The 12,839-nt window shown below is 42.8% G+C and overlaps 1 protein-coding gene across 2 annotated transcripts in view; it reads right to left on the reverse strand.

The window, feature by feature from the left end:
• LOC134205379 (adenylate cyclase, germination specific) overlaps positions 1 to 12,839 on the reverse strand; it is a 110,374-nt gene that overhangs the window by 15,921 nt on the left and 81,614 nt on the right. For both annotated transcript variants that reach the window (XM_062681748.1, XM_062681013.1), the window contains exon 3: positions 70 to 412. In XM_062681748.1, coding sequence (XP_062537732.1) covers positions 70 to 412 — 343 coding nt within the window. The remainder of the gene's footprint in view (positions 1 to 69; positions 413 to 12,839) is intronic.

Raw genomic sequence — 12,839 nt, forward strand, 5'->3', positions numbered from 1 at the left:
GTGGTGCTACCCAAATGGTCCGAACCCCTACAAAAACTGAAAATTCCGATTCTTGCAATATTCACATACCTCCAGGGGCGTGCATTCCGCCGCTATCTCGGTAAAGCCCACGATGTCACTGAAAAAGATGGTAACGGCCGAATAGTATTCCGCCGGAACGGTTTGTGCCTGCTTCAGCTGGGTGGCCACCGTGGGCGGGAGCATCTGGAACAGCAGCGAGTCGGATTTGCGCTTCTCTCGTTTCAGTTCTTTGGCTTTTTGTGCCAGATTGACGGCGTACATCTGTATGGTGGCGACGGCATTCCGTACCAGAATAATTATGATGGGTGACACGATGAGGACAACGATGAGAATTCCGATGCCGAACGTTTCCATGCGGTCGGCGGTGTCCAGCACCTTTTGGACTTCTTCTCTGGAAAGTTTGTATGAGATGTAATTATTATTAGCTGAAGAATAGAAAAAAAAATTTTTGAAAGAATGAACGACACAATGATAATAAAATAAGAAGCCTTCGTTGAATTGGCAAAGGCTGCTGTCTAAACATATTAAATCGAGATTCTCATAAGCTGCATTCAACGGCATATGAATCGGGTGTTGACTGTTGACACAGGATTGGAATTTTATTATTAGGGTACGTTGCCTGAATAACTTTTCACTTTAATACTTTTGACGTAGAATTACGTCCTTAGGTAAGAAACGGGGGGTCATTCGAAAGTTTCAAATTTGGAACCGTCACGAAAAGAGGCCAAAAAGTACGAGCTAATAACTCAGCCGTTTTTTTATTCTTTATTTGTTTGCGAATGGTAGAATATTCAAAAATTTATTCAAAGAAATGACTTGATTGTTGCACTACTTTGTCACTAGGGTGTACATGATTTTATTTATTTTTTATCCATCTTAAGGAATTCAAACATTTTTCTCCAAAACATTTTCCCCTATCTAATAGAGGAATGTCTATTTCAATACCAAATTTTCAAAACGACTTATCTGCTTTTGTAAACAAAAATTCAAACGTCGATTTGACGAATCTGATAACACTCCCACGCAAACCAACACCATCAATAAGGCTTTTGCTAGCTGTTAATGGTGTTGATTTGCGTGGGAGTGCTATCAGATTCGTCAAATCGACGTTGGATTTTTTTTTACAAAGGCAAATAAGTCGTTTTGAAAATTGGTATTGATTTTATGCTGTATCGTGTTTTTCTCAATGTCGCGACCAGTATATTGTCGACCCGGTTTTAATCCGCTACCAACAGTGACTAGTGGAAGGGCGGTCGACTTGAGTTACAGCCTTTTCACTACCACCCGACATCACCCTGTTGGTCAGCTCAATCAGACTCCGTCCGAGCCTCGAAACTGGGCTCCGTCCGAACACTCAACCGAGCTCCGCCCAAGCTTTCAACCCGAATGCTGGTTCTCCAATCCGGGTCCATCCGCATCCGTCTATAAACTAAAGCTTCCTGCGACTTGACTTTTAATTAATTGATTTTTCAATGATTGGTGCCAGCAAAAGTGGTACATAAACCATTTTTGTCGATTTTGAGTTTTTTGCACCAACGGCTTCTGTTAGCAAAGATCTAGTAAGGGAATAACGAAAAAGTGATTTCCTACAACTAAATCTGGAGATATGCACTTTTTAATTTCTGGTATATATCACAATGCCAATTTCGTTGCCAGGAAAAGTGGTACATGTACAGTTCTACCCATTAAAATCAGCTTATTGATAAGAAAATTTGACAACATGGATGTTTTCGTTACAGATTTTAAGTCTATTTTGAATTTCAAGATGGTTTACTGCCATTTAAAATAATTTTATTAATGTACATGTACCACTTTTACTGGCAACGATTTTCGGTTTCTGTTGCATTTTATTCCTATTAATAGTGGTACATGTGCATTTTGTTTCAACAAATTTAAAATTTGTCAAGAAACATCGCAAATTTCTCATTACTGCCTTTAGGCACATCAGTCATAACACGTTGGTGCAGTTGAGTAGCAGAAAATTGCAAATTTGAATTTTATTTTCCATGTTTTTGGAAAAATGCGTCTCCTGTAAAATTTACTCATTGTAACATGTACCACTTTCGCTGGCACCGGTTCATATAGAGGAGAACAGTGCATAATGCACCTCTGGGGCGAAATGGCCTCACTTATAAAATCACTGAGAATATAATCTGTTGTAGGACATTTATGAACGAATATTACCATTACAATCCATAAATAGTTATTCATTATTGAGCTCCATTGGAAAAAGTGAGCAAAATCCCTTCATATTCACTCAAGATTAACGATTTACGATTATTCCACCTTACCAGTAAGATTGTTGCTCAATCCATTAAGAAAAAACAAACAACCATGCGTTCACCATTATTTTACATGCATTTGGGTCATTTTGCACCACAATTCGGGCGTTCGCCCCAGGCCTATTTTTAAAACATTTTTTTAAATGCGTTGGAAAATCATGAAAAGCATACGGCGAGAGACTTTTCTCGCAAGCTGTCATAATAAAGAACTGATTCGTGACGAGATATTTTTTAAAAAGCTCAAAACGCGGGGAGCATTGGTTCTGATGATGTATTTCAACACACAGTTCTACACAGCTGTGCGGTTTCCAACACAAAATGAGCGAGAACAAAGCGAGAATCATCACTTCTCTGTGGTTCTATTTTTGCTGATGAGCAATTTGGTTTTCGCCACGGGCATTCAGTAATTAAAAGTTACGAATTTAATCCTACTCAACAAATCTGAAGGATATTCGACTGGAATTGCTCTTTTTGATATAGAGAAAGCATTTGACAGTGTTTGGCATGAAGGTTTGATTGTAAAATTATTGAATTTTAATTTTCCTCTGTACATTATTAAACTGATCCAAATTTATTTATCAGATCGCTCGTTTCGATGAACCTATGCCGAATGGAGTATCCTTCTCCACTGGACTAGATCCTGGGCCAATCGCTTCCAGTCGCCCTGAACATTGAGCGCCCTCAGGTCCTCTTCAACTGCAAAAAGCCATCGTGTACGTGGCCTTCCACGAAGCCTGCGGTCTCTTCCGGGTTCTCTACTAAATATTAGCTTCGCTTGACGTTCTTCCGGCATACGAACAACGTGACCAGCCCACCGTAGTCTGCCGTGTTGTATAAGCTTAATAATATCCAGCCCTTCATACACCTGGTACAATTCGCGATTCATGCGATCATCAGCCTCCTTTAACATCCATGTCTCATAGCCGTATAAAGCCACCGGAAGAATCAGAGTAGTATACAGCGCGAGTTTTGTTTTCTTTTGCAGACTACGGGACTTAAGCTGGTTACGAAGTCCGTAATAAGCCCTATTTGCAGCTGCAATACGCCTTTTCACCTTGCAGGTAACATCATTATCGCACGTCACTAATGTTCTAAGGTACACAAATTCTTCTACCACTTCAAATTTTTCATCATCCAGCACCATTTTGCTACCACCACCACTAATGAACCCACGTTGATTACCAGCGACCATGTACTTCGTTTTGCTGGTATTGATCGTAACTCCAATCCTCGCTGTCTCCCTCTTAAAAGGCACAAAAGCCTCTCCTACGGCACGGCGCTCAATCCCGATATTATCGATATCGCCCGCAAATCCCAGGAGCATATACGATCGTGTAATAAAATAATGGTACCGCTTCTTTGCACACTAGCTCTCCTAATCGCTCCCTCGAGCATAACAGTAGATTCGAGAGTGCATCACCCTGCTTTAATCCAAAGGTAACAAATGACGTCGATATTTCATCCGCAGCCCTTACACTTGATTTCGATCCGTCCAACGTTATACGAATCAGCCGTATCAGTTTCGCCGGAAAACCATGTTCAAGCATAATTTGCCATATTTTTTTCCGTTTCACTGAATCGTACGCCGCCTTGAAATCAATAAACAGATAAATTGTCTGCAAGTTGTACTCCCGGAATTTATCAAGGATTCGTCTCATGGTAAACATTTGATCCGTCGTTGATCGGCCCTCACGAAAACCTGCTTGGTATTCGCCGACGAAGGACTCTTCCAGCGGTCGCATTCTGTTAAATAAAATACGGGACATAATTTTGTACGCCGAATTAAGGAGGGTTATTCCTCGGTAATTGGCGCACTCCAGTCTGTGCCCTTTCTTAAAGAGAGGGCAAATGAGGTCGTCCAACCAGCTAGCAAGCATTTCCTCGTCTTCCCATATTTTCGACATAATATGGTGCAGAACTTCATAAAGCTGCTCACTGCCATGTTTGAGAAGTTCAGCTGGGAGCTGGTCCTTCCCCGCAGCCTTATTGTTTTTCAGCTCTTTAACAGCTTTTTAAACCGCATCTAGTGTAGGCGACTCCACAAGTTGTCCATCGTCGCTAATATTTATTCTGTTCACCGATGCACCGTCACTTCCATTATTTAACAAAGTCTCGAAAAGTTGCTTTCATGTACCAGCCACTTCGGTTTTATCTGTCAGCAAATTCCCTTGTTGGTCGTTGCACATGACGGGAGATGGCACTGTCTTTCTCCGCACGCTATTGACAGGCTCATAAAACCTCCGCATATCGTTCTGCTCCATTTTTTCCTACGGCTCGCTAATCACTTGTTCTTTATATTCTTTCTTCTTCCTGCGGTGGGTTCGTTTTTTGGCTGCTCTTGCTTCCTTGTACCGATCTCTACTCGATAGGGTACCCGACACCAACACCGGCTTCTGACAACGTTCTTCTCGTCTGTCACTCTCTGATACTCCACATCGAACCAACTCGTCCTGGTTCGCCTCTGTGCAGTGGCTACCACTTCTCGTGCTGTTGTGCTCACCACTCCATGGATCGACTCCTACAGATCGTTGATGTTGTCGCTAACGTTGATTGCGCTTAAGGTGAATCGCGTTGGAGTCCAATTAAAATTCTACATAGCGCTTTGAAGGGCACATAACTCGAAAAGTAAACGACAGACATAAACGGAAAGTAGTTTTTCACCTTTGCTCACTTGCAGCATACACGAAAAAATGGTTTCCAGATGTGCTAACCGCCTAAATATTCACATTTGTGCGAGCAAAAACGCGAGGTGAGGGATAGCACGGCCATTGTGGCTGCCATTTTTGGACGCCGCCGTAACTCACCTTAACCGTTCGTCAAGCTTCTGGCGGTACTCAGCCGATACTCCTTCCGCCGACAATCGCTGCATATTGTAAAGCATCGTTCGCTGTGATCTTTCATTCGGTACAGTTGACAACCATGATCGAATTTTACTGACAACGAGGTAGTGATCAGAGTCAATGTTCGGGCCTCTGAATGTCCGCACATCGATAACATCCAGGGGGTAATATGCGGTGCATCGCGCCTCCTCGACATGTAGAATGAAGCAAATGTAAATAAACAATCCCACAAATTTTTCGTTAGTCAGCAGTAGTGTAGATTAAGTATTAACCAATATCTTACAAGATTCCAATTCGAACAATGTTACACTTGCCAAGCGGGGTGGCCCGCCTTTTCCAAGTGGCGTGGCCCGGATAAAACATCTTGGGTAGGCTTGATTTGTTCGTAGATGACAGGCTTACTCCCCCCTGATAACATCCGAGAAATGGCGCACATCCACCAGAACATGGTCTATGTGGTTGCAAGTTTCATCATTTGGGTGTCAATAGGTGTGCTTTCGGATATTCTCTCGTGCAAAATAGGTACTACTGATGGCCATCCCTCTGGCAGCAGCGAAAATTACTAACCGTAGGCCGTTGTCATTGGTAGCGGAGTGAAGGCTCTCCCTACCAATTATGGGACGGAAAAAGTCCTCTCTACCGACCTCATCGTTAGCGTCTCCGATAACAATTTTCATGTCATGCTTTGGGCTATGGCTATGGGCTATGGAGGCTTTATCAAGACATTCATAAAACGAGTCCTTCACGTCGTCGGATTTATCGTTTGTCGGTTCGTAAACGTTGATTAGGCTGTAATTGAAGAATTTGCCCAGTATCCTCAACACACAGATTCGTTCGCTAATGGGTTTCCACCGCATCACTCGCTTCATCTGCTTGCCCATCACTACGAAACCAACCCCATGCTCTGCTTTTCCGCCGCCGCTGTGATAAATATTATACTTGAATACAGTGTTGGTCGTGGGGTCCACGGCTCGGAATTCACGATCTCCGGATCTGTGCCATCGGACTTCTTGAAGAAAGCTCACTCGTCCAGGTTCATTTAGGGTCCTGAGATTCCAGGTGCCGAGTTTCTAATCATAGCTCTTATTTCGTTCCCAGGCTGCACTACCAGATAAGTACATAACCCTCAGCTGGCGGTCTTTTTTTCATCGGACGACCCGTGGAATCGTGAGATAGGAACTTGTGGGTACCAGAGCTCTGTTGGGCGCTCCTTCCTTGATGTCAACCCACCATTTTGCAGCCAACATATCAAAGCAAAATTTATGGTAGTATTTGTGTTGTTTACCAACATCTGATTTGATTCCCATTGGGATCCATAAATGTCAGAGGGAACCAGTCGTGCAATGTTGGCAGCAAAAAAGCCCATTGTGCGAGATATGGATGACATCCGCCTGGTAACTCCGTTCAGAAGTGTGCGCGTTCAAAGAATGACAACCGCCGCTCTGAAAACGGACTTCGTTCGGAACTTTGTGGACGCCAGATACGCCTGTTCCGGCATCTACAACATCTTGGCACTATTGGACAACAATCAGAGCATCAAAAGAACGGCAGGTTCCGGACGGCCGACGACCCTGAGCTACAAGAAGCTCCAAGGAAGCTGAAGAGGAAGACCGAGGGAAATGTGGCTGCGTGTACTTGGACGGCCAAACAGTGAAAAAAGTACCTGGCGAACATGAACATAAGAAATTTATCAAAAGCAATTATCTACCTTAGCTTTTTTATCACCGTCCGAAAAAAAAGTTTTTTTTTAATGCAAATGTTACTGAAAGGTATTGAATTCCTTTTATGAGGAATTTCTCCGATAACGAATTCTTCCGGAAGCTCTACTCGGAATTTCTCTGGAATTACTTTAGGCATTCCTCCAGACGGTGAACCCAATGATACTTAGTGTTTATCAGCAGAGATCACGCAGAAACTGCAAGTATTCATTAACCGATGTCTACGTTTTAAAATTCGGGCCTGATGGCCTCACAACTAGATCTCGAATTCTGAGGTTGAAGCGAGCCCATGAGCCCATTTTGAGCTTAAAGCCGCCCATGATGGAGATATTTTACGTTACTATGTACCCCTAGACATGCTCAGCATACATGACTAAGTGAGTGATTCCTCTGACCAGAAAATCCATTAGGAGCTACTCAAAATGTTTCGTATTGAAATCCTGCGTGCCCCCTAGGGAGTCAGGCAGTTGGGAACTCTTCCAGACGTAGCCAATGTGTCCAAAACCTTTCAAAAACTCATCTATTGAGTTTGTCTTTCAAAATCATGGAGTTTGATATGTCGCAGGATGGGTTTCGGTGCTAATCGAAATTTGTCCACTTCCTTGAGGGAATCAGGTTTCCGGGAACACATCCGGACGTGGCCAATGTGTCCAAAAGCTCTCAAAAACTCATCTATTGAGATTGTCTTCCAAAACCATGAAGTTTGATATGTCGCAAGACTGGGTTTTACACCACTTTAAAATTGTCCAGAACCCCAGTGAACCAGGTTCCCGGAACATCCGGAACCATGTCCTGGTGATTCAATTGTATCAAAACTAACTTCTGGTGCTGGTCAATGATGATTGACTACGTTTGCATCAACATTCTAGGCACTTTCGTTCATTTATCAATGGTTTTAAAAAAATGGCCCGTTTTTGACTGCACCTGACCCAGGACCCCACCCCTTAATGAATCCGGCCTGATTGGCACCATGGTCAAATCAAGTTATGAACCAAAAAATGGACATGATGACGCTTGTTCCCTGAAAATTTCATGGCAATCGGACGAAAAATGAGCCCACGCCACACGGGTTATTTCAATTTCGATTTCTAGGTCAGACCGAAACGGATTAATGCAATTTTTCTAAGAACTTCTTTTCTTTCAATTCTTTCAAAAATACTCACCCCGGGGATTTTTTCCAGCAATTTTTCGGTAATTTCTATGGAAATTGGATTATGAATTCCTCAAGAAAATTTTTATATAAAAATTCCTCTGGGAATTCATCCAGATATTCCTTAAAAATTCCTTCAGGAATTCTTCAGAAAAAAAAATCGCAAAGAACTCTTTATATTCCTCTGAAAATATTTTAAATAATTTTCTTGGCAATTTCCAAGGAAATTTGGCCAGAAACTCTCCTAGACGTTCCTGCCGGAAGTCTTTTAAAATATCTCTATGTACACCAATAAAAATTTCTCAAAGAATTCACTAAGAAACCTTTTAGGAATTTCCTCTAGAAATACCCTTAGTTTATCCTTTAGATATTACCCAGGAAAATCTTCCAGAAATCCTCCCACTTTTATCCACGGACTTCTCCTTAAGTCGTTCAGAAGTTCTCTCAAATTCATAAAGTAATTTCCGATGTTATTTCTCGATGATTTCTCAATGGACTCTCTGAAGGAATTTTCGAAGAAATTTCTGGTAGATTGTTTTGAAGAATCTGCCGGAGATATTCGTAAAGGAATAGTTTGGATCCTTGAAAAATCTGTTTAGAATTTATTCTTGAATGAATTTCAGATGCATTTCCAGGAGGAATTTTCAAAGGAATTCCTAAACAGTTTCTAAAGAATTTGAAGAAAAAATAATGTTTGGTCAAGCATAGGTTGCATAGCAACCCGAAAAGAATAGGTTTATTCTTCATCCCAATGTAAAGAATTGTTTCACTATAAAAAATGATTTAAAGATTCTCTGCTAGCCTTATGCCAGGTAAACGCATTCATTCAAAGAAGCCATTTCTTTGCCTTATGCCAGGCAGATTCGTTCATTTGAAGAAGCATCATCTACACTGTTCGCACAATACCGGGCAAACGCGTTAATTTATAGAAGGCATTATTTCTTATTTCTGCCTTATACTAGGCAGACGCGTTGATTTCGCCTAATACCAGGGAAACGAGTTCATTCAAAGATAACATCATCTATACTTTCCCCTTATACCGGGAAAACTCGTTTATTAAAATAAGGCATTATTTCTCCTTTTTTGTCTTACACCGGGCAGAAGCATTAATTTAAAGAAGTCATAGTCTTCTTTGCTTGACTTATACCGGCAATACGCGTTCATATAAAGAAGGCCTTATCTACTCTGTTTAGCTTGTACCGGGCAAACGTGTTCATTTAACGAAGGCATTATTTTTTCTTTTTGCCATATGCAACGTACACACCAGTCAAGCAGTTTGACGAACATTGACTCCGCCCCCAAGAAAACGCCTCGGTTGCTGCTTTGTTTGAACGTGTGTGAAGTTGTTCGACAACCATTTGACAGTTGGCGGCTCGGTTGGAAAAAATTGAAACGGTTTGATTTTGGTTTGAGTTGTCGGGGGTGGAGTCAAGGTTCTCCGAACATGTTTGAGCATTTGTAGTGAAGTTGCACAAGCCCCCATATATTTTTTGATGGTTGGGGCTCAAGTTGGCGCTTCGGTTGCTCTTGTTTGATATTGTTGGTAGAAAAAATTAATTGTTCGTGCCGCTGTTGGTTAAACTTGATGGATGTTTGAATAAACGAGAGGTGGAGTCAATGTTGTTCGAACTGCTTGACCGTGTGTATGTTCCATTATACCTTTAAAGAAGGCATCATCTACTCGGTTCGCCTTATACCGGGCAAACCCGTTCATATCTATAAGGCATTATTTGTTCTTCTGGCTTATACTAGCTAGATGCGTGGATTTAAAGTAGGCATTATTTATATGGTCCATAAAAAAATGCGAAAACATCAAAATTATAGTTACGTAGTTACATAGTTGAGAGACTATGTTACAGAGTAACAATTTTTTTCATTAATAAATTCACTAGATACAAATGTTTTTTTCATGATACGTTTGCTTACACACATATACATGAATAGTAGAAATAACACTTTCATGTACAAAAACATAAGTTAAAAAATATTTTCGCTTTTTTTTATGGGCCATACTGTACTACGCTACGATTTCAAATGATAAAATCCACCTTTTGTTTTTTGACCGATTTGCATGAAATTTGAAGGAAAGATGCATTAAACCCTATATTTTGTGTAGATGTATTGATTTGGTCTATTGTATTTGTGTTGCAAAATCATCAAGTTTGATGTATCACAAGCTGGGTTTCAGAACTACTCAAAAAGTGACCACTTCCCTACGGGCATCAGGTTCCCAGGTACCTCCGGAAGTGCCCAATGTGCCCAGATACTGCGCAAATGCCTTCTATTGTATTTGTGTCGCAAAATCATGAAGTTTGATGTGCTGAGTTTCAGACCCACTCAAACAGTGACGACTTCCCTGAGGGAACCAGGTTCCCGGAACATATAGAACCGGATTTTGGAGGTTCAAACGTGCCATTTTCATTCCCGCTATTGCAAAATAATGAATAAAAACGATTGCATCATTATTGAGACCATTTACTACTAGTTATCTACGATTAAAAGGAAGTTTACCTATTTTTGACCCCATTTGACCCAGGGGACTCGCTCGATAAAACCGTCTCCAAGAACCCAATCAGCAATTCAATACATCTACACAAAAACCTAGGGTTTAATGCATCTTTCCTCCAAATTTCATGCAAATCGGTAAAAAAACAAAAGAACGGTGGATTTTATCATTTGAAATCGTAGCTCGGGCCGAATGGTTAAATAGTGGAAACCGAAAAAAAAAACAGATTTGTAATCAACAGTTATTTGATTGTTTTCAATACTTTCACTATGTTTACAAAAAAATGGTGAGGGCGATACAAATATTTAATAACAATTATGTCCCCTCTCGTCCCCAATTATGTCGAAAGAAGCGTTCTACGCACAACTGGAGCAGACATACGATGGATGCCCACTGCGGGACGTTAAAATCGTCATCGGTGACATGAACGCACAGGTAGGAAGGGAGGAAATGTATAGACCGGTCATCGGACCGGATAGTCTGCACACCGTATCGAATGACAACGGCCAACGATGCATAAACTTCGCAGCCTCCCGCGGAATGGTAGTCCGAAGCACCTTCTTTCCCCGCAAAAATATCCACAAGGCCACATGGAGATCACCTAACCAAGAAACGGAAAACCAAATCGATCACGTTCTAATCGACGGTAAATTCTTCTCCGACATCACGAATGTCCGCACTTACCGCAGTGCGAATATTGAATCCGAGCACTACCTCGTTGCAGTATGCCTGCGCTCAAAACTCTCGACGGTGTTCAACACGCGTCGAAGTCGGACGCCGCGGCTTAACATTGGGCGACTACAAGACGGTAGACTAGCCCAAGAATACGCGCAGCAGCTGGAAGTGGCACTTCCAACGGAAGAGCAGCTAGGCGCAGCGTCTCTTGAAGATGGCTGGAGAGATATTCGATCCGCCATTGGTGGCACCGCAACCGCTGCACTAGGGACGGTGCCCCCGGATCAGAGAAACGACTGGTATGACGGCGAATGTGAGCAGATAGTGGAAGAGAAGAATGCAGCATGGGCGAGATTGCTGCAACACCGCACGAGGGCGAACGAGGCACGATATAAACAGGCGCGGAACAAACAAAACTCGACTTTCCGGAGGAAAAAGCGCCAGCAGGAAGATCGAGACCGTGAAGAAACGGAGCAACTGTACCGCGCTAATAACACACGAAAGTTCTATGAGAAGTTAAACCGTTCACGTAAGGGCCACGTGCCACAGCCTGATATGTGTAAGGACATAAACGGGAACCTTCTTACGAACGAGCGTGAGGTGATCCAAAGGTGGCGGCAGCACTACGAAGAGCACCTGAATGACGATGTGGCAGACGAAGATGGCGGTATGGTGATGGACCTGGGAGAACGCGCGCAGGACATAATTCTACCGGCTCCGGATCTCCAGGAAATCCAGGAGGAGATTGGCCGGCTGAAGAACAACAAAGCCCCTGGGGTTGACCAACTACCAGGAGAGCTATTTAAACACGGTGGTGAGGCACTGGCTAGAGCGCTGCACTGGATCATTACCAAGATTTGGGAGGAGGAAGTTTTGCCGCAGGAGTGGATGGAAGGTGTCGTGTGTCCCATCTACAAAAAGGGCGATAAGCTGGATTGTAGCAACTACCGCGCAATCACTTTGCTGAACGCCGCCTACAAGGTACTCTCCCAAATTTTATGCCGTCGACTAGCACCAACTGCAAGGGAGTTCGTGGGGCAGTACCAGGCGGGATTTATGGGCGAACGCTCCACCACGGACCAGGTGTTCGCCATTCGCCAAGTACTGCAGAAATGCCGCGAATATAACGTGCCCACACATCATCTATTCATCGACTTCAAAGCCGCATATGACACAATCGATCGGGACCAGCTATGGCAGCTAATGCACGAACACGGTTTTCCGGATAAACTGACACGATTGATCAAAGCGACGATGGATCGGGTGATGTGCGTAGTTCGAGTTTCAGGGGCATTCTCGAGTCCCTTCGAAACCCGCAGAGGGTTACGGCAAGGTGATGGTCTTTCGTGTTTGCTATTCAACATCGCTTTGGAAGGGGTAATACGAAGAGCAAGGATTAACATGAGTGGTACAATTTTCAATAAGTCCGTCCAGCTATTTGGTTTCGCCGACGACATAGGTATTATGGCACGTAACTTTGAGAAGATGGAGGAAGCCTACATCAGACTGAAGAGGGAAGCTAAGCGGATCGGACTGGTCATCAACACGTCGAAGACGAAGTACATGATAGGCAGAGGTTCAAGAGAAGACAATGTGAGCCACCCACCGCGAGTTTGCATTGGTGGTGACGAAATCGAGGTGGTAGAA

This window comes from Armigeres subalbatus, chromosome 1 (assembly GCF_024139115.2).
Source record: "Armigeres subalbatus isolate Guangzhou_Male chromosome 1, GZ_Asu_2, whole genome shotgun sequence".
In the NCBI taxonomy this organism is placed as follows: Eukaryota; Metazoa; Arthropoda; class Insecta; order Diptera; family Culicidae; genus Armigeres; species Armigeres subalbatus.